Here is a 22,806-nt window from a genome sequence, read left to right as displayed (position 1 = left end):
TTGAATGCTACAGTATAATGCTATACAATAAATCATTCAGATTTTGGTGATCAAGAAATAGTTAAAGTTGAATATTGGAATAAGGAATGCTTGTTGACAAGAATTTTATTCTAATACCAACAAATGATATTGAACCAGGAACATGTCTTACTTGTTCAAATCAAAGATCACCACCTATAGTAAGTATGGAACAGAAACTGGAAGGGATGAAGGCATCATTTAGGAAAAAGGTGTTTTTGATCAGAACACCATTTACCCAGAGGTTGGTTGAATCATCTGGATATATTATCAGTAATTACAGACAGTCTTGAATTATTACCTCCTGTTCCAGGATAGACTCCTCCAGGATAGACGCCTCCAGCTCCAGTACCAGGTACAATCCCACCAGTACCTTAACAAAAAATGTCTTATTTTAAAACTGTGTTCTGATGAATGAATTTATTGTTAATGAACAGCATTGCACACATTTATAGTTTTCTACCTGCTCCAGGAATAAGTCCACCTGTGCCTGATACACCACCAATTCCAGTAGCGCCAGGACCGGCACCTAGTCAAATCACAACATCACACATAGAAACAATATGTGCCATTAACTGTGTTTGCTGAGATGACTTATCTGTTGATAACATGTTAGAGAACTGCAGGGTTTCCCGCAGCATATTTCAGTTAAGGCGGCCCGCCTAAGCTTGGAAACCCTACAACCTTAACTAGATCTTCCAAAAGAATTAAACATTTGCTGCAAAAAAGGCCGTCAAGTGCATCTCGTTGAATAGTGCGTACGCGCATCAAACCGCGAGCGGGACGCACGCCACACGGCTGAAATGAGAAAGACGTGGTCCGGGCCGTCACTGTCTGGAGGATAACTAGCCAGTTGAAAAAACATCTCATAGAATAGCGCAGACCCGCTACACACCGCGAGCATGCATGCGCACACGGCCGAAATGAGATAAAGATGTGGTCCGTCATGTCTGGAGGATAGCCAGTTGATAAAATGCGTCTCCGTGAGAACTGTAAGTGGACTTGTGTTTTGGGTTTATTTAAGCCTGTTATTGTATAAGTCTACAGTTGTTGCAATTTTAAAGTAAGCTAGCTGGTGATTTTGTTGTTTGAGCAACCTGCTAGCTAGGTTTCACGTGCCTGTTGATTCGATATAATTGTTGAGCGCTCTTGCTCACTTTATTTATGTGCATTATTTACATGCTACAGTAGTTACACTCATTTAAGATAATGTAATTAATAGTGGGAAATAATCTGTTTTTACAATTTTTGCTCTATCTATTATCGTTCGCCAGACGTACAACATCTGCTTTAGTTTGTGTTTATTAACCCTTTAGTTTCACTTCATCACGCAGCTATTACCATTAGAGGTACCTGTTAAAATTTGTTTTTAATTCATTAATAATCAAGTATGTGTTCATTTTTTGTCAAAGTTTCTTCGAAATGAAGTTTTATTTTAGTGTTTTAAAAAGAAATATTTTATTTATTTATTTTATTAAAATATTTAAATTTTCATCATGACGCATACGCCCCGCCCACTTGATTGCCACGCCCTCGGCCCCCGCTCACCCGCCCAACCCTACCACCTTAACTAACACATTTTCTGCGGGAAACCCTGAAGTGTCAATCAATCATTCACATATACTCATAATGCAGCAGTCTGCCAATATCCTTACCATATTTAGCTGCTTTGGCTTGAGCTGGTGTAAGACCTTAGACAGAAAGCAGAGAGGAATACTTTAACTGACTCTTGAGTTGCCATTGACTTACATGCTAAAATTGTATAATTTATGTAGTGCAAGAAAAATTTTCACATTCTACATATATTGACTTTTTCCTAGAGGCAATTAATGTGAACCTGTGACCTTTTGGCCTTTAAGTGGCTGAGATGTCCGGATGTGTCATTTCATAATTCACATTTTCATTCAGGGGACATTTCTCATCAGAATGGCCCTGATTTTTGCAATTAGGACAAGTCATTGAATCGACATTTTTACTTATCCTGCTACAGTACTCTGTATACTACAGCAGGGTTCCCCAAATCTTACCCTAGAGGGCCGGAGCCCTACAGAGTTTAAGTTCAACCCTAATCAAACGTACCCACCTGTGATTTTCTAGTGATCATGAAGACCTTGATTAGCTTGCTCAGGTGTGTTTGATCAGGGTTGGAGCTAAACTATGCAGTTCTTCGGCCCTCCAGGGTAAGATTTGGGGAACTCTGTACTACAGTATAAATGTTATACAATAAATTATTCAGATTTTGGTGATTAAAAAGTAGTTTAGGTTTAATATTGGAATAAGGAATGTTTGTTGACAAGAACATTATTCTAAAACCAACAAATTATATTGAATCAGGAACATGTCTGTCGTGTCCAAATCAAAGATCACCACTTACAGTAAGTATGGAACAGAGACTGGAAGGGATGAGGGCATCAATTAGGAATTTTTTTGTTGTTGATCAGAACACCATTCACCCGAAGGTTGGTTGAATCATCTGGATATATTATCAGTAATTACAGACAGTCTTAATTGGTTACCTCCTATTCCAGGATAGACTCCTCCAGGGTAGATGCCTCCAGTTCCACCAGTACCTAAATGAAAAATGTCTGATTTTAAAATTGTGTTCTGATGAATTAATTGGTTGTGAACAAACAGCACTGCACACATGTGTAGTTTGTTACCTGCTCCAGGAATCAGTCCACCTGTGCCTGATACACCACCAATTCCAGTAACACCAGGACCGGCACCTAGTCAAATCACAATGTCACACATAGAAGCCAAACAATATGTGCCATTAACTGTGTTTGATGAGATGACTTATCTGTTGATAACATGTGTTAGTGAACTGTCAATCAAGCATTTACAGACTCTCATAATTCAGCAGTCTGCCAATATCCTTACCATATTTAGCTGCTTTGGCTTGAGCTGGTGTAAGACCTTAGACAGAAAGCAGAGAGGAATACTTTAACTGACTCTTGAGTTGCCATTAACTTACATGCTAAACTTTATAGGCTACTTTATAATCAATGTAGTGCACGATGTTTCACAGAAATCATCGACTTTGTCCCAAAGGCAATTAATGTGAATCTGCGACTTTATGGCCTTGCAGTGGCTGAGATGTGTCATTTATAATTCAAATGGTGCTCATATGCTCAAAATAGGTTGTGGTTGTGACGCACTGGGGTACATTTCTTACTAGAGTGGCCTTAATTTGGGGAATTAGGACATGTCATTGAATCAACATTTTTACTGGTCCTGGTACAATACTCTGAATATTATAATACTATACAAATCATTTAGATATTGGTGGGCTGGGACTGTATGTGGTTGGGGACTTGAACAGCATTCTTAGTATTCATGTTTTTTCATCATATGCATGGCCACCACCAAAGTGTGGAACAGAGACTGGAAGGGCTGATGGCATAATTTAGGAGAGAGATGTTTTTGTTACCTCCTGTTCCAGGATAGACTCCTCCAGGGTAGCCGCCTCCAGCTCCTGGTACAATACCACCAGTACCTTAATGAAAGATATCTGATTTAATAATTGTGTTCTGATAAATAAATTAAGTGTAAATGAACAGCATTGCACACATTTGTAGTTTTCTACCTGCTCCAGGAATCAGTCCACCTGTGCCTGATACACCACCAATTCCAGTAGCGCCTGGACCAACACCTAGTCAAACCACAACATTACACTTAGAAGCCAAACACTGTGTGCCAAATTATATGTAATAACGTGTTTGTGAACTGTCAATTAATCATTTGCAGACACTCATAATACAAAGGTCTGCCAATATCCTTACCATATTTAGCTGCTTTGGCTTGAGCTGGTGTGAGCACGCCTGTTAATATGGAAATAAGGTAAATATTAATAGCTGCAATTATAACATTTGTCCTGTAGGAGAATAGTTTACCTTTAATATTATTGTGTGGGAGGCGTGAAAATTGAATAAAATGTCTTTTGTTCAGATGTGTCTCATGCAAAATGTACAGTGATCTTTTGTTATAATGTTTTTGAATGCTCCCATAGTTCCTAGAACATGGCCTATGCCATGCTGTAGTTATGGGTTTAAAATCCAAGAAACACACAAAATATGCATTTCATGACTGCACTGTGAGTTGCTTTGAATAAAATCCATCTACCTGATGAATGTAAAATACATATATAACAGGTTTTATATAATTAAACAGCCATATGGACAACCTGTAAGGTAATGTTGTATCTTTTTATAGAGCTTAATTTGTGTTATACAGTAGAAAATAAAACAACACTCCATTGGAGTAACACCCTTTTTGACAATGCTATTTCTTCATTTTAAAAATAGTAAATTGCTGCTTTGGGGGGTAATTTAAGAAAATCTGCTATTACCTCCTGCACCAGGGTAAAGCCCACCAGCACCTGGGTATTGCCCACCAGCACCTCCCGGCAAACCTCCAACCCCACCCAAACCAGCTCCAGGACCTGAGGAAATACATAAACACTCATATAGTAGCATTAATGTATTTAATAAATAAGCATACCTGTTTAAATAAATCAGGCAAAAGGATACATTACGATTTTTACCATATTTAGCTGCTTTGGCCTGTGCAGCAGAGACTCCTAGAGACCCCACACCTACATGCATACAATACAGAAAACATCAACCACTGCTTTTGCATTTGTGTAAATGAGAACGTGTGTGGATTTGAACGTTTACAATAAACAGTTAATATTATGAGACAGTAATTAGGTTGTTATTATATAACCTACCAGTCCCTGTGGGATAACCTGGTTTAGCTTTTCCACCAGCACCAGCACCTCCACCAAAGCCACCATAACCTTCAGTACATAAGCTGAGAATCAGCACATACAATCTAATCCACACGGCATCTATGTTGTCAAAAGATAAGCAACAATAACATACCGAATGGAAGTTTGCCGCCTGTGTAAGGAGACCCAGCACCTGTTGACAGATATGTCTGTTTAAAACTAATATTACACAATGTGCATATGTTATTTTCAGATGTATTTATGTGAGTTTGTAAAAAGCTATAATTTATATCATTCCAGTTTCTCCTACACTGACATTTTCACCAGAGAGAATTCACTTCCTTGAGGGTAAATTGTCTGTGTATGGTTAATAAACAATTTGAGGGATTCAACTCCTAGTTTAAGAAATCACACATTTCTATACACCAGAGAAACATGGATTGCAAAACTGGATGTCTAACAAAGAGAGTCTGAACATTGATGGATAGAGCTGTGGTACAGTACATCTGGAGCAAATGATGAAAGTCATTCTCAACGACTTATGATTGGTTATGTGGTTTTCAGCAGTTAAAAATCTGCTGAAAACCACATAACCAATCACTGGACAAATGCTTCTTTACAAAGGGAGGTACAGCTAACCAAAGCATAATTTATTCGGATCAAAAGAATCTAATGTTGCACCTGGGGCTTTGGGAGATTTAAGAGGGTATCCATGAAACACTCCTTGCTGCAGTGGACCACGGCCTCCTACAGTCAAAATAATGATTACAGTTTTGTTTATTGGATAACATTACTGATCGCATAACTTATGTAGACATATTTGAAGACAGAGTTTATAAAAAAGTCTATCCTTTGTCCATGTGTAATAGATAGAAAACAAGTACTAACCAGCACCTGGCCCCAGACCCTGCCCTCCACCAGCAGCTATGAAAACGATTCAGACAATCAGTTGTTTAGTTTCATATTGTATTGATTATTTTCAAAAGCATAAGATTGTGTCATTAAAGTTTCACCTGATTTAGGCTTGAGTCCGGTTCCTGTGGCTACACCAGGAAGAAGTCCCCGCCCATTGAATCCTGCAATCATGCAAATCCAGTCGATCAAAAAGTTCACATCTGCAATTTTTACTTTGTATTTCATATAAAAAATAAGTTGGCAGAATCTGTGCACACAGAAAACTCCACAAATTTGCATGCTCATCATTTATGAAGCTCAACACATTTTGGCTCCAGACAGTATGGAGACTGAAATGTTCATTGCCAGTTCTGTGTGAACCTGCTGGTTAGAGAAACAAACACACCTTGTCCAGGAACAAGTCCAGGTACTCCTACACCTGCAGAAAACAAGACTGTAAGGATCTGTTGAACAACACTACTGCATAAGTGTTTACACACTTACGCTTACCTGGCACTGGAGCTTTTCCAGCCTTCGCTGGTTTTCCCCCTGGTCCAACCCCACCAGGACCCAATCCTGGTAAACCGGTCTGAGGAATGACTGCGGAATAAATCAACAACTGTTTACAAAGCCAACTGTCAGCGATAGCCAATTTATCCAGCAAAGAAGCTGCTAGAACTAATTTTTTGCCAAAAACATATTCACCGCACCTGGAAGACCAGGACCAGTTCCCCCCACACCTGGCCCTAAAGAAACACACACAGAGAATACATTCACTTCCATTATGAACACCTCAAGAGCAAAACTTTTTCACAGTTTAACTCGCTTCATTGCTCAGTCGTTCAGTGCCTCTGACAGGAAACAAACCGTTTGATCCGATTTCAGTGCCTGGAAGCTGATGTTTCAGAATGTTCATTTATTTATTTAACCCTTTTCGATCTGATATCAAACAAAGAGGAACAGACATTACACGCTGCTTTCAGATTGTGCCAAGGACATGCTGAAGTAACATGGCCTTGGTTTTGCACACCACCAGCACGTCTTCCCCAGAGGGGACACATTTGTTGATTTGGCTTGGGATCTAAAGCTCCTTAAATCAAGTTCAAGCCAACTGGAGAAGCATGAAAAGAACATCACCCGAGCGTACGCTGACACACTTGGTTATTTGTTTGAGGTGTTCAAAAAACGACCCGCATGTTTTAGTGAATGGTTCCTTCGAGGATGAGCTCAGCTCCCCACCTACTTTTAACATTTCCATTCAATTTGTTCGTTTCTAAAGTTTTCCCAAAAAGATATTTTCCCGTATTTAAAATACATTTATACACTGGAATCGACAGACTCTGCGAGACGTGTATTGTACCTCCTTTAGGGGGTTTTCCACCAGCACCTGAAATTAAACAGTCACACTTAATATTGGTAAATGCACAGTGCTCCTCTAAAGCTAGGGCCACACCAAAAGATTTTTTTAATCTTATCAGATTTTCAAAATGTGAGAGACCACAGACATGATGAAAAAAATTGACGATTTAACATGCTTGTTCCTATAGTGTGTGGAGTGCCGCTATGTGGTCATAACAGCGCATCACACACCATAAGATCTCTGATGTCCATCTCAGTTTGGACTGTGCCTGCTGCGCCATGTAGTTGTTATGGGTTCATCTGTCATAAGCTCGCTTTTTGATTGGGTATCGTTTCGTTTCACGTGACAATCTACAGCGTGTAGATTGGTTTCCCCACACAACAAGATTTCTGATGTTGTCGAACATGTTGAATATTTACGATTTGCGATCGAAGCGGCCCGAACGTGCTTACGAGCAGATTCAGATGCTCTTAACACACCACGCATCACAGGAAAATCTGATAAGATAATCAGTTCAACCACAAAGACAATCGGAACTTTACTCAGGATTGTCGTAAGCGGGAAAATCAGCCCAAATTCAGCCTGATTATCTTGTGGTGTGTACCTGGCTTAAGACAATCAAAATTGGGAATAAACTTGCCAACTCCAGGTAGAACTCCTCCTCCAGGTAGACCTCCTCCTGGAAGACCAAAACCTGAAAGTACATACACATAAGTCACATGCAATTCCTTCACTTCTCTTTAATATCGGAATTCTTGTTGGATAAGCACCTGGCTTAGCTGGTTTCAGGCCTCCAGCTCCAGGAAAGAATCTTCCAGCCCCTCCATATGCACCATAAGCCCCATAGGCACCTAAAAGAGGGTATTACAACATTCAGAGTCTGACAATCTGTAAACATACAGTACATAGAGTGCTTTAACAAAATGAGAAATCACAGGAGCAACAGCATAAAAATGATTTAGAGTTTCTTAAGAATTAAAGGATTTATTGGGTAGGGTTAGGGGTTGGTGTAGGGAGGGTTTTTATTCTCACAATAATGCAGCATCCATTTAATAATTTTAATCAATATAATCATTTACACTTTATGTTACACTCCATGTATCTGCCAATATAGATGGTATAATTTAATTTAATACACAAATTTGATCATTTCATCTATTAAATAAAACTTATTTTCACCTACACTGTAAATAAATGCAGCATGAAGTTTAAACAATTTTGTTTTGCAAGCCAATTTAACATGATATTTTAAGTTTTAACCTGTGAAAAGTTGACATAACTTATAAAACCAAGTTAAAAAGATAATCTTTCATCATTTAAGTTAAAGTAACATAAATATATGTTGATTTGACAAAAATGCTGCATTTTCTTACGGTGTACTGTAAATAGCATATCACCAAGACAATGCTGATATTGTGCAAATAGTGTAAATAGAAAATATCTCTATATTTTTACTAAGTGTAGATAACGGCTGCCAAATATAGATATGCAAAGTGAAAATCAGGGCTGAAGTGGAATTTTTGGCCTGGTAATCTAGGAGTTAGGCTTCAATAAAAATGATGGCTATATTGTGTCCTCCTTTATGGAAAGCTTAATTAAATGAGGTCACAAAGTGCATTCCTATTTTATGGTAGTAGAGGGAGGAATATTGGAATGGCAAGGATGTGCAATAAAATGCTTTGCTTGTCAGTCTGTCGTTTGCCTTGTTGCCTTTATAAATCTAAACGTAAAGCCCCTTAAATCCTGGTATTTCAACTTTGTACACAAAAGAAAAAGGGTGAGACCTTTTCAACGTTTTATATTTCTTTTGTTGATTATAAAAAGATTCAATTTCCAACAACAGAAATTAGCTTAAAATTAAGCTATTGACAACAGACCAAAAGCTTCATTATGACTTACTATAGAATTTTGCACTACATGTCTGTAGGTGATTCTAACATTTTACAGTGGTTGCATTGCTTTAAATAGCAAGTGTTGGTGAAAGGAGCAGACCCTATGCCAACTGTCTAACTTTAGTTACAAGAGATTAGGGGCTAGATTTATCAAACAGGACAAATTAGCGTAAGAGCGCAATCTTAATTAAGCACGGATTGAAGTGGAAACTTCTGCCGGTGATTTACTGACAAGGCACAGGTTAAAGAACACAGGTGCAAAAAATCTAATTTCCTTAATGACCAGCGCAATCCATCAAGAGCAGTGCAAATTAACATAGGGTTCAAGACATGTTTATATTAGGTGTTAAATAATGGTGCAAATACCAGTAAATTAACGAGTGCAAACCTCATTTAAAGTCATTTAAATACTGTCCTCCCATATGTTTAGCGTCTGAAAGAAAACCTGCTTGTATATGTGCAAAGAAATGTACAAAAAAAACCCAACTACAACAAGCAGTGTTGGGGGTAACACATTACAAGTAACGTGCATTATGTAATAATGTTACTCTTCTGAAGTACTGAGTAAAGTAACGCATTACTTTATAAATGTACACATTAATATTTGAGTTACTTTAAAAAAAAGTAATGCGAGTTACTTTTCAGTTTCATTAATTCGATAAAAAAATGATAATGTACTGAATTAAACTGAACATGGTCACGTAGAATTATGCACTCTATGCGTGTGCGCTTGAGTGACGGAAATATGCATTTTCTGAATGCAGAACTTCTTAGTCAAAATCCACCTACAAGGCCTGAAAGAGAGCCTCAGCCAAGTTAGAAAAAGCAACACAAAAGTACCGCAAAAGTAACTTAAAAGTAATGTAAGCATCCATGATAAGTAACTAAGTAACGTAATTAGTTACTTTTTCGGGAGTAACTTTATATTGTAATGCATTACTTTTAAGAGAAACTTTCCCCAATACTGACGGCAACAACAACTGTGTCCACACCTTTTCAGCACTTTCAGCAATTCTTCAATATTTTTGCAAAATTTGACAGTAGTGTTGTAACAGTTTAAGAGGCGTTTGCTCTGGCACAAGCTGTTAGTAAATCTGGAACTTAATCCCCACTTACTAACAAGTAATTTATATCTCACATCTTGAGATTGATCTATTGATCCATTTGTTCTTCAGTGCAATATCTCTATTGATATAAGGGTGCGTTTTAATCAGCTCCCTTGTTCAGTAGTCAGCCATTTTAAAGGCCGTCTCAATCTGAAATTTCTTCTAGTACAATGGAACATTTGTTCCCTAAAAATTCATATTATGCCATGCAAAACCCAGGGAGCATCGATGCTCCTTATGTTCTCTTGCCGGAAATCACGTGACCATTTCTGAAGCTCTCCACCTAAAATCGCGCCAACCAACTTAATAGACAGCAGTATTACTGTTTTTGGGTCAAAAAAGTTTGTTTTAAGATTAGTTTAAGTGAGAAAATATATGTATAAGATTTGAATCTGCAGTCGATGAGTAAAGATGGCACATATTTCAAAATTAACTTAGGCGTAATTGAAAATGTGAGTTCTAAATGTGAGTGACCGAAAAATAAGGCATCAACTGTCCCAACATATAGTGAGTCAGTGTCCTTACCAGTGCCCGAGCCACTGTACCCGATATACTGATTTATGATCTAGGGAGCCAAGGACCTGCTTGAGACACAGGGTAAGAAAGCATCTCAGACGCAGTGATTTAGTGCATAGACAGGTGCGTCTGTCATTAGTTAATGATGCACTCTTGAGCTTTCCCAGGGTGTCAGACAGCAAGCCTCCCCAAAGAACTTCCCGGACAAGCCTAAATCTTCCTGATGACCACGAAGACAGTTCAAATACAGCTGGATATCATTACTGTCATCTTCTTCTTTAAACAGCCGGGGTTATCAGTACATAACAGCGTTCACTTACAGGGGAGGACAGAAGAAGAGAATTACAAGTCTTTAAATGAACGGTCATGAAAATCACCACTGAGTGTCTAAGGTGGCCATATTTCCAGGGAAGTGATCTGTTAAAGTGTTAGATAGAGGGGACGTGATGTATAGTCTCACTGTTATTTTAATACTTTTAAATTGTTTTAAAAAGCCATATGAATGAAAGACCAGTTACCCAGAGTATGCTGAGGACACGTGGGACAAATTCCCCCCACTTTAAAATAAAGATAATTCTGTCTCCCGCACTTTTTAACTCGGGTTCTGGCTAGAGGGTATACAGCTACGGCCAAATCTTGCAAGATGTTGGGTTTAGGATTAGGTTTGGGGGTTTGTTTTTTATGTTTATTACTTAGATTTAAGTGAAGCAACATATACCCAATCACAAGTGAATGTTTTAAGGCGAATCATTTTTCGTGTACGCGCGTCTGGTTGACATTCAAAGTTCAAAGAATGGGAGCGGGAACAGGGTAGACCTTTCATTGTGTTGTCTCAAACGCAGTGCTGCATCGGCACAAGCAATCTTTATACATGCTTTTTTGAGGTAATGCCAATATAAATATTCAAGCACAAGACGCAAAACAGATTTACTGATACATTGTTTAAAAATTATGTGTGTGTGCCCATCTGACACGCGTGGCCATAATGCCGTATATTAAGGCTTCAGAGTGCTAACTGATTTCATGCTTCCTTACACTTGAACTGACATAAATGCTGGCTACACCCCTGAGTTACCCCTAACAAAAAATTCCAGTGGTTGTATTACTGCACAGTAAAGGTATGGGATGACAAAACCATGTAACATGGACGCATACTGTAATACTGAATTATTACCGTATCGTATTCCCATTGCTATTGCATACTCTAAAGAATATCATAGCCCTACCGCAAATAAATAATATTGTCACGATACAACATTCAAAACACTATCCTACTACTATGGTACTATGATTTTGTTAATGACATCTCTTTGGAAGAAATCTGCAAGCGCTCCCAAACAGGAACGTTTTGGATCGTGCGTTTGGATCAGGTTCCCTGCTATTGTTTGTTCTAATTGAGACTCAATGTAAATGTGTTCATTTTTCAGCTGCACTAAACTCACAGCTTGTTGATTTACGATCTGATTATGCTTCACACTGATTTATGTTAACAGGATCGCCGGCCAAATGACCATTACTTGCGCGCACATGCAAAAAACACTCGAAATATTCACATGCCGGAGCAACAGTTATTATGCTAATCTAAAACAGTGGAGTGGGATACATTACAGCCAGTCTGGACTTTCACCAGCTGCTTGCTTCAATGCGCGAACAATGCAGAGCGTAAGGAGAAATGTGTGCGTTAGTACGTAAATGATGAATGGGGGTTAATTTCCGTTGGATTCGGGGAAAACTTGACTAGTCATTTCTTACAAAGACATGTTGTTATGTGCCATCCATCAGTCCTGCAGAGAGTGGAAAGGTGCCATCTCATTTTTAACAAAAAAATATTGTATACAGAATGAGCTAATGCAATCCTCTCGCCAAGCAAGACTCGGTTTAAGGCACATCACAGGCAATGTTCGGTGAATTATCTGTCTGGTCCTCCAAGGTTAAAACAGAACAAGACTCATCCTGGCTCAGATATTGGGTTTTTCTTAAACAGGTGTAAACACATTTCACCTACAGTATCAAAAGGGGGAATTCATCAATGATACTAAAAAAATCACCATATTCGGTCCGAACGAAATGAAAGTAGAAGATAGATGGAGTCATGACTACGAGCAAAGCTTAATTCAAGCCGTCCTCGCCGATGGATTTCATTTAAGAGAGCAGAGAAAACCATGACCCTCGCCCATGTTACTAACGGCAACTACAGCATCATGGACTTCAAATGCCATGGAATTTGAGGATCACAGCCATTTTCACTGACCCGTGAGCTTGGCTCCATCACACAAACCCTATAGTAAGTAAATGGGAAGAACCAAATAAATGAGAGAAGAATAAAGGAATGCTTGGACTTGCATGGCAAAAAGGGAACGATAGTCTGTAGCGTGGTCCAAGGATGATGTCAACAGTGCTGTCAGTCGCACGCCGCCTCATTCGCTCCAGGTTTTGATGCTCAGTGTTTTGGACAGCAGTTCAGTGGTGTTGGCAGAGGGTCTCTAGGTCCTCATGTCCAGAGCTGTAAAGCTTTGATTTCTGAGTGCATTCCTCCAGTCAAAATTTCATAACCTCAGGAAAGAGTCATGCATTTATCATTTGCGAGAAGGAAACATTCGGTAATCTTTTCAATATGTCTCAATACACGATCACTTTAAACGCAGTGAAGAACTGTCATCCCAACATTACTCGGGCTATCAGCTCATTTGTGATCATTTGACTGAAATTCAGCTTCAGCATTTAACTTCTAAATTACGTCGATATTGTTAACAGCAAATGACCAGGGCCTTAAACTCATACTTAACTAAAACAGACTAACAACGACATAGATTATTCTCACAATATAAAATTACTGTTGCTTTTACAACTGTTGGAAGTTAAAAAATTCCCTAATGTGCCCTCCTGTATCTAATGTCGTGTTGAACAGTTGTCCCTCCCAAAGGGAACTGGTGTTTACACAAGCCAAGAGTCACAATAAACTTCTATGCAAATGAATCCCATATATATGCAATCACCAAACAATCCATTACAACAATACCAGCAGATTTTCACGTCCCAGTGAGGTTTTCTAAAGCCTTACACCAAGTCTTTCCCACAAAGAAAATGTCAATCAGACTGAAATGTTTATTGCTTTGTTTACGGTCCTATATGATAAAGTACCTGAATGTGATATAAACTTTGTGGTTTTACGGTAAATGCGGTCTTCAATGGATGTATACTGTGTATGACTTAATCTTTACCATAACCTGCTTAACAGCTGTATAACCTAAATCACCAATGACAACCCAACGCTGACATCATCGCTCTACCTCCTTAAATTGCATTTGTCACAAACAGTAAGATGCACGCTCGCATTGTTAACGTGATTGTGAAATGTTTATGGCAGACTGCGCTGGGGTGAAACGCCATCTGCTTCTGTAAAGTTTCTCATGCGGTGCACCGATCCATATCATCCCGCTGGGTGAAACGCGAAAGTATATGCTACACCCGGATGGGTTCTTGAGCTGGCACAGGCCACCTGATTATTTATTTAAATTATTTATAATATCTCAAAAAAGGTATTGCGCAAATTACAACATCAATGCAAGAGCCAACAGATCAATTGGCAGTGAGTGAAACACGTCCCAGATGGCTCACATATGTATGTGTTTGCCGAATAGTTTTGTGAAAAGTCAGGCCCGAGATGTGATATGACCTATAAACAGATCTCACGGCTCTCCTCTACTGCTTGTCAAAGAAATTTCATGTTCAGCAAACAATCATTAGACTGCGGTTTGTGTGCGAGCTCAACGGATAGAAAACTGCAATGATGGTATCAAAACAATGGAGCATTGATATGTGTACCATAGCACTGAAAGATTATTTATGCCTAGGAACTATGCAAGAAAACAAACATTTTGGTCTGTTTTGTTAGTGGTGTGTGCTGGTGACGTGCTGCAGAAAAACGTGTTCTCAAAATCTAATGTGCAAAAGTGTTTAAGAAGTGAAGTGTTCATGAATAATGTACTTTCAAGAAATGGAAAAAGAATCATCAACCAAAAATTATTTATAAGTCAATGAAAAACCTACATGGTCTCTCTGTTTATACGTAGTATTAATATGCAAAATTATAAAAAACAAAGCATACCCTAAACATTCTAGCCCATTATCACAGGTAATTTTTGTCCATTTTACATGAGAAAAAAAAAGCACTGCGCGAAACTGAGTCATTAGCTCCACCCACTAACCAATGATCTCTGCAGCCTTGAGGCTCGTTTGACGATGACCCTGTCCCAAATGGCACAATCCAGACTTGTGGTCCTCCTCAAAGTCCACACTTTGATGACATCATGTAGTCCAGACTTTAGGGACCCTTGATGCGAGTCCACGTAGGTGCACCGGAGTCGTATTTTGGGACAGACTCGAGCATCACACCAGAAATAGGTAGAGAAGTTGCCCTTCAGTGTGAACTCCTCCCTTCCGTTGTCTGATTGGTCTGATTGCCCTTTCACAAGGACTTCTGGGTTGGTAAAGTGCGCAAAGCCTGCTTCAGTGCGGGCTGCGCGAAAGGCGGATGACATCAAGGTTCCACGAGAACGATATATAAGCAAACTTTTCCGTATAATTTCGCGAATCACTCTCGCAGTAGTTTGATGTCATCCGGCTGTCGATTCTTGCGGCGCCGCATAAAGTTGAACAAGCCTAATAAATTCTTTTACTGCTCAACCTGCTCTCAAATCAACTCAAGTCAACTTGAAGTTAGCCGGCAGACAAGGCCGCCTTAATGCACGGGCTTACCTGGGCTGAAGCCCAGGGGCCTCCCAAGTTCAGGGGCCTCCCATGTTCACGTTCATGATGAGCTAAAAAGGTCATATTGTTTTGTCAGGTTTTCTGTCAATCACTCTAACTGCACGTTACATGGCTGCTGATTGGTAACTTACCGTGAAATAAAATATCAGATGTAACAGATTTTTCTATTACGCATAATGTAATTAAGTCATCTGTTGGTTTAGAAAGACGACGCAACGGTAAATGTGCAAGTCAAAGCGCGACAAGACCATCTCTAATGATCATCCCCTGATCGCACCATTCATATTTATAATTTCCTTATCTAAAGATCTTATATACATGTATGTTCCCTGTCTGTTTTGTGCATATTCATACGTGTTCGTTTTACATGCGTAGTATGCATAAATACTAAATACAATGCATACTATATCTTCAATAGCCAACAAAATAAATAACTGATTAAAAAACAAGATTCTGTCTATAAAGACGTATCTTTTGTTAACATTAATGCATTTTCACTTTAAAACTAACTTTAACTTCTTATATTTTTAAAACTGTGGTGAACATTTAGTTAGTGAGTGGCAATTTTCTGCATATTTATATATTCCAAAAACTATATAAATTTTCAAAAGTTGCTGTGTGTGGTTGTTAAATAAAGTGTCTTGTGTTTATGCTCAAGTGGGCTCAGTGATATGTTAATAACAATATTATGGTGTTTTCTGGGTCAAAGAGGTAAAACTCCCTGTTGTATGTATTGAAAGAAACTAATGCATTTTGTGATGTAGATTACCTAGATATTACACTTTTTTTTAAATGAGACTATAAATTGAGGTTATGGGGGGCCTCCAAAACCTCTCAGCCCCAGGGCCTCACATTAGGTTAAGGCGGCCCTGCCTTCAGACAAACCAAACCAAAGAGTAACTCCGCTTTTACCGTCTCTGAAGGGGAAATCACCAAAACCTTCAATAAAAGATGACTAGAACCTGTGCAGTATGTGGATGTAAGGGCAACAAATTAAGGCCACCGGGAGTTTTTATTGTTTACATCAACGCGACCCTCAGCTGACAAACCACTAACAGATTCCTCGAAAATTTGAATATACAGCCAGCACTTTCGTCAGGAAGATTTTGAGTACTGTTTTCGGCCCAGTTTTTCCGTGGACTCAGACTTGGTAATGTAAAATGGTAAAAATATCTAAAACATAATTTGGCTTAGTTATTGTTTTGTGTAACTAAGCATACTACGTAGAAAGTTATTATCATGTTGTTGTTATTATGAACATGAACAAAGCAAGCTAACGTTAGCTCATCCTGTGCAGCTGTCAATCAAAGAACGTTATCATCTCCTGTCAATCATCTCGCCTCAAGACCCGCCCTCATTTAGAACGTTCAGAATTATGTAGTCGTGCATTTTTCTTCCTGTGATTTGACGGGTCGTTACTGTAGCAGTTAAAAGCTTTATTTTTATATGGAGTACATTTGATGGCAGCACAATCAGCTGCATATATGAAATATACTGTTGGAGCATGATGTTGTTCCTCACAATCGTATGAATTTTAAAGATGTGGATTACAGCGAATTAATAAAATGAACATCTTTTGTGAATTTGTGTTGTGTTTTGGTTTTATTATTGTTGCATAAAAGAAGACTGCATAGGAGAAACGCCTTTTGTGTGTCATGGAAAATGAACTAAATATTACACAATAGTTAAATGATTACAGAAATGTTATTCATTTGAAGGATTTAAAGTGTAGCCTTTGTTTAATATTGTGTAATTCTCTGAAAATCATGAACATTTCATTAAATATTTGAACGGTCCTGTCAACACGTCGATTTCATACGTGTTAGTGTGTATTAAACGTAAGTAAATGTATGTTTGGTGCAACCACACTTTAAGTAAAAATGCACACGTATTCTCATGACATCACGTTGGAAATAATGTATTTTTGCAAAAATCTCTTTTCCTGCTTACATTACATTACTGCCTTCACATTGCAATGAAAAATGAACTTAAAAAAAAACAATCTGTTACTGTCTGTCCTCCTTATTTATTTATTTATTTATTTCACTGGTTATTTATTTGCAGCTTCACACGCATCTCCTGTTTCAACAATGTCTGTGTGTTTTATGGTGCAACTAAAAGGCTCCTCCGTTCAGCCAGGGAAACTGAGAAGAAGAAAGGACCTCTTGTTTCATACTAAATTAGACAATATTTTCATGATGATTGCATTGTGGTGAAAAGCTGAAAAAAAAAACATTTCATGAACAATTAGAAGAACACATTTTGGGTTGTGCTCTTCTAAAGTAATTGTGCAAGAAAGTAAAAACAAATCGAGCTTGATTTTAAGCATCTTGAAAACGCACGCCTTAGGCATACCATCAGGAATGAGAACAAACTTAATGAATATTGTAATGCATTTTTTTGCAATTGGACACCTTGGAGCGTACAGCCTGTGCCTGGAGATGTGCACAGGAAGTGATGCTGTCGCCCCAGACTCTCCGCTATTATTCACAATCAGTGACGAGCAGCGTCTGGAGCAGCTAATGAAAAACACATGTGCTTCACAACACTCTTCGGCTCATCTGCCTGGCCCACACCCTTTACTCCATTTACTCTTTCAACTATAAAACAAACTGGCTTGTCTCGCCAAGACAACATAAAAGCAAGTGAAAGGCATTCTTTCATAGGGATGTGTTGCTCTGGTTTCTGTAAAGATCAGTTCACCAGTCTGCTTTGGGTTCAGGTGATTAAATCAAAAGCACCTGTTGGTTTAACCGCTGCAGCTAATGACTAGAATTAGCATTGATTTTTCATCTATTTTACAACAATTATTGCTACAAAATTAGGAAATCAGGATTAAAATTATATTTACTAATTCCTGAAAATGGCATACATCTGTTAAAAGAAATAAACAAGACTTCTTCCTTTCACAGACAATTAGTTCACTCTCAGAAATAAAGGTACAAAAGCTGTCCCCGGGGTGGTACCCTTTCAAAAACTACACCGTTGTACCTAAAGGGTGCATATTAGTACCTCAAATTACATATTTGTATCTCAGAGGTAAATATATATACCTACACTGCAAAAAAATTATTAAAAAAAATCTTAGTATTTTTGTCTTGTTTTCAGTAAAAATATTTAAACATTCTTAAATTAAGATGCTTTTTCTTGATGAACAAAATGACCCAAGAAAATAAGTCTAGATTTTAGACCAAAAATATTAAATTTAAGTGATTTTGTGCATAAAACAAGCAAAAAAAACCTATGGAGCCCCTAAGGGAACATGGAGCAAAAATTAAATAAAGTGAAACGTTCGTGCGCATCGTGAAACGTCTCGGTTACGGATGTAACCCTCGTTCCCTGAAGGAGGGAACGGAGACGTCACGTCGTGACCGACGAATTGGGAACTCGCTTAGAGAGACCAATCTGCTTCGTATACTACTAAAACGCCAATGAACTTGGCATTGAGATATTTGCATAATGCTGGCGCCGCCCCGCCAGGTGCCTTTATAAGCAGCAGGTGCAAATAGGGAAATTAGCTTCTTTTCGCTGAGAAAGCCGGGAGAAAGTGACCGGTCGATAAACAGCAGGGAGCAGCCCTGTGGCGACGGGACGTGACGTCTCCGTTCCCTCCTTCAGGGAACGAGGGTTACATCCGTAACCGAGACGTTCCCTTTCAGTCGGTCACTACGACGTCACGTCGTGACCGACGAATTGGGAATCCCTACCAAAACGCCACTAGGGGCTGACCTCTTCCAGTGTCTGCGTAAAGCCCTCCGGTTCCACTTAAGGAGGAGGAGATAGGTTTTAAGGCTGAAGGCCGGGCACTAGATGTTCCTTTAACCCCACAGAAGTGCCAGCGACTGGGAAGCGCCCTACCTGAGCGGGATAGGAACGCTGCGGAAGCCACCGCCCGTCTTAAGGGCTAATGGTGGGCGAAGTCAACCGTAGTTGAGGAATAAAGACAGCCGTGGCTGTGTAAGCAAAGCAGTGCTCTGCTAAGGGAAACGTGGGCTAGTAGGATTAACCCCACGGAAAAATACTCACAAAGGAACCCGGTGGGACACAATGTGGAGCCCGAGCCAGACACGTAGGTTCGCGAGGATACAGCTAGTGAAAGGCTGACAGCCAATGCTCCGCAACAAAGGCTGCCAAGGCAGCGGAGGAAGAACAATTCAAACCATTACGCATTTTTGTTCTAAAGGCCTTCCATACTGACACAGTTATGAAGCATCAGTTGGAGGCTGCAAGCCGACCTGCGAGACTGCTCTCCGTGCTCCCCCTGGTGAGGAAAGAACACGAGAGGATACAGGCTCGATACGAACACTGTAAAATCTAGTGAACGTATTAGGTGTCACCCAACCAGCAGCTCTACAGATGTCTGTTAGCGAGGAACCACGAGCTAAAGCCCAAGATGAGGCAACACTCGTCAGCAGTGTGGAGTGCGCTCTCAAATTAAAGGGGCAAGGAATACCCTGAAGATTATAAGCCAGGGCGATAGTATCAACTATCCAATGAGACATCCTCTGCTTAGTGACAGCTTTCCCTTTCTGCTGGCCACCATAACAAACAAAGAGCTGGACTGAGGTCCTGAGGCTTTGCGTGCGATCCACGTAGAGTCGCAGTGCGCGTACGGGGCACAACAAAGCCATGGTTGGGTCTGCGTCCTCCGGGGGCAGTGCTTGCAAGCTCACCACCTTATCTCTGAAGGGAGTGGTGGGAACTTTGGGCACGTAGCCTGGTCTGGGTCTCAGTGAGACAGCAGGACCAAACTAAAAGCACGAATCGTCAACAGAGAATGCATGTAAATCCCCTACTCTCTTCATGGAGGCCAATGCTATCAGGGTCAGAGTTTTCATTGATAAAAACATCAGACTCGTAGACTGCAAAGGCTCAAAAGGGAGACCTGAAGGCTTCAGCACCATGGACAGGTCTCAGGAGGAAAGAGGGAGGGCGCGAGGGGTTTAGCCTGCGAGCGCCTCTTAAAATGTAATAATTAAATCATGCTGGCCAACTGATCTGCCGTTGATAAGAGAGTGATGAGCAGAAATAGCGGCGATATCAACTTTAATGGCGGAGGGACAGCCTACCATCTAACCTATGTTAAAGATATAAAAGCACAATGTTAATGGGCATTCTCTGGGGTCCTCGCGTTGCGAAGAGCACCGGGTGACGAAAAGGTTTCTTTAAGCGCGTAAGCCCGTCTTGTGGACGGTGCTCGAACCGCGTCGATGGTGTTAGATACCGCTTGCGATAAATCACCTAAACCTTGCGCGCGCTCAACGACCATACATGGAAATCCCACAGGTCGGGGCGCGGGTGCCATAATGTGCCCCTTCCTTGAGAAAGAAAGTCTTTCCTCAGGGGAAATCGTCAGGGAGGGGCTGTCGCGAGGAGCATTAACTCTGAAAACCAATTCCTGGTAGTCCAGTACGGGGCGACTAATAAAAGGCTCTCCTCGTCCTGCCTGACTTTGCACAGTGTCTGCGCAATAAAGCTCACTGGAAGGAATGCGTATTTACGCACCCCCCGCGGCCAGCTGTGTGCCAACGCATCCACGCCGAGGCTGCCCTCGGTTAGTGAATAAAATAGGCGACAGTGGGTATCGTCCGGCGACGCAAACAGATCTATCTACGCACAACCGAACTTCTTCCAAATTAGCTGGACCGTCTGGAGGTGGAGTCGCCATTCGCCGGGGGCGCAGCTCGGGAAGCGCGTCTGCCGCTGTATTGAGCGAACCCGGGATGTAAATGGCACGAAGGGACCTCAGATGCTTCTGACTCCAAAGGAGGAGATGACGAGCGAGATGCGACAGGTGACGAGAGCGCAAAACCGCCTTAACGGTAAATAACGCAACAGTCGCAATGTTATTGGTGTCGGCTAATACATCCTTCCCTCGCATCTCCATAGCGGAGCGTACAAGTCCCAGATATACAGCGCACCGCTCGCGGCAGTTGGGGTGCTATGCACACCCCTGAGACTGCCAGCCCGTCATACGTGGCTGATCATCCCGTGCTGAGGGCATTGCAATATACAGAATGCCAGGAGACCCCTCAGGGGCATATCTTCTATCGGAAATGCCGGGTCTACACAGGGAAAAATTGAAATGACACGCAGGTGCAATGTTTACACGGTGTATGTCGGTGTGCCACGCTCTCCTCGAGACTCGATCGTAAGCCAACGCTGAAGCGGTCTCATATGAAGCAGCTCGGGCGGCGTCACAGCCGCAGCATGCTGTCATATGTCCAGGAGCTTCTGAAATTGTTTCAGAGGGACCGCGTACTTCCCTCGAATTAAACCGAGGCAAGTCAGAACTGACTGGTTGCGCGCTCTTGTTAAACACGCCAATTAGTCGATCGAGTCTTATTTCCATACTGAGAAAAAGGATCCTCTGCACGGGGCAAAGTTGCTCTTTCCCAGTCGACCTGAAGACTTAAACGAGCGAGATGCCGAAGCATTAACTCTCTGTGTTCGCGCACGTCTGCCAAGAACGGGCTATTATAAGTCGACGTAGAAAAAAGCAGAATGCGAACAACGCTCTCTCTCTGACATTTTAATGCCGTGACTAGCACATGGAGACAAGGAGAGAGAGAGACAGCTCGAATGGTGTACTTAGTATTAATATGCCCACCCCACGACGCAGAGCGAAAAACGGTCTAAAGCGAGGGGAGATGGACACATAAAGTACATGTCTACAGGTCTAAGGCTGCAAACCGATCTGAATATTGAAATACGAGCCTCGGCGTTATCATCCAAAAAGAACACCTTCGTAGAGCCGGTGCGTAAATCAAATCGATCGTAACCCGCCGCGTATTTTGGGTACTATGAGATAAAGGCTGGAAAACCCCTATCATCATCATCTCGGTAAGAGGGACCGGCTCGAACATCCTTCGCCAACAGGATATCGACTTTTGCACGCAGTACATGTGCATCGGACGCTTTCACTACAGTGAAACGAAAGCCCGAATTTTGGGGTGTGCCGGATTCATAACCGAGGCGGATCGTGCGTAAAACCCAACGAAACGGGCTGGGAACTGAAGCCAAGCACCCAGGCACCGTACGAGGAGAAATAACGACACTATCAAAGTACCCGCGGTGGGGCAGCGAAGCGAGACAGGTGGGACTGCCGGTGCGTCTGCTGTGACAGCATAAACATCTACAGTATGTGTGTGTGACACTGACCTGAGCCCGCTGAGGGTAACGGTCGTCTGGTCTCCTCTACGGAGAGCGCAGACTCCGATGAGGGTGCTGGTGGTCCGGTCTCCTCAGCGGAGAGCTCGGACTCCTCAGGTCACCCGCTGGCGATAGAGGAGAGGTAGGGGAGCTGGTGTGTACCCGCTCACGGCTCTTTCAATCCTCCGGAGACCTAGAGAGGGAAGAGGAATGCACTCTTATGTGTGGTTAAGTGGGGACCGGCCGAACAGCCGGTGGAACATATGCAAACCAAGGATTTTCCACCCGACCCTCTATCGGGGGAAGGAGCTCCATCTCCTGAAGAGTGATCCTCTGCCAATCCGGGTCGCCCTTCACTGGCCACTTAAA

The 22,806-nt window shown here is 41.1% G+C and overlaps 1 protein-coding gene across 13 annotated transcripts in view; it reads right to left on the bottom strand.

Annotated features, from left to right (window-relative positions):
* Positions 1–22,806, bottom strand: part of elna (elastin a) — a 77,456-nt gene that overhangs the window by 27,770 nt on the left and 26,880 nt on the right. For 10 of the 13 annotated variants that reach the window (XM_065281743.1, XM_065281753.1, XM_065281740.2 and 7 more), the window contains exons 5-26: positions 7,772–7,852; positions 7,642–7,695; positions 7,002–7,028; positions 6,352–6,387; positions 6,152–6,241; positions 6,048–6,080; positions 5,761–5,823; positions 5,636–5,671; positions 5,429–5,494; positions 4,902–4,940; positions 4,748–4,816; positions 4,562–4,612; positions 4,367–4,459; positions 3,801–3,839; positions 3,605–3,670; positions 3,449–3,514; positions 2,899–2,934; positions 2,679–2,744; positions 2,535–2,588; positions 1,674–1,709; positions 482–547; positions 320–391 (exon numbers count right to left, since the gene is read on the bottom strand). In XM_065281743.1, coding sequence (XP_065137815.1) covers positions 320–391; positions 482–547; positions 1,674–1,709; positions 2,535–2,588; positions 2,679–2,744; positions 2,899–2,934; positions 3,449–3,514; positions 3,605–3,670; positions 3,801–3,839; positions 4,367–4,459; positions 4,562–4,612; positions 4,748–4,816; positions 4,902–4,940; positions 5,429–5,494; positions 5,636–5,671; positions 5,761–5,823; positions 6,048–6,080; positions 6,152–6,241; positions 6,352–6,387; positions 7,002–7,028; positions 7,642–7,695; positions 7,772–7,852 — 1,239 coding nt within the window. The remainder of the gene's footprint in view (positions 1–319; positions 392–481; positions 548–1,673; positions 1,710–2,534; positions 2,589–2,678; positions 2,745–2,898; positions 2,935–3,448; positions 3,515–3,604; positions 3,671–3,800; positions 3,840–4,366; positions 4,460–4,561; positions 4,613–4,747; positions 4,817–4,901; positions 4,941–5,428; positions 5,495–5,635; positions 5,672–5,760; positions 5,824–6,047; positions 6,081–6,151; positions 6,242–6,351; positions 6,388–7,001; positions 7,029–7,641; positions 7,696–7,771; positions 7,853–22,806) is intronic. The other 3 variants (XM_065281742.2, XM_065281751.1, XM_065281754.1) reach the window with 3 other exon arrangements.

The sequence above is a fragment of the Paramisgurnus dabryanus genome, chromosome 8 (assembly GCF_030506205.2).
Source record: "Paramisgurnus dabryanus chromosome 8, PD_genome_1.1, whole genome shotgun sequence".
Taxonomy (NCBI): domain Eukaryota; kingdom Metazoa; phylum Chordata; class Actinopteri; order Cypriniformes; family Cobitidae; genus Paramisgurnus; species Paramisgurnus dabryanus.
This window is presented reverse-complemented; position numbering and strand designations above follow the sequence as displayed.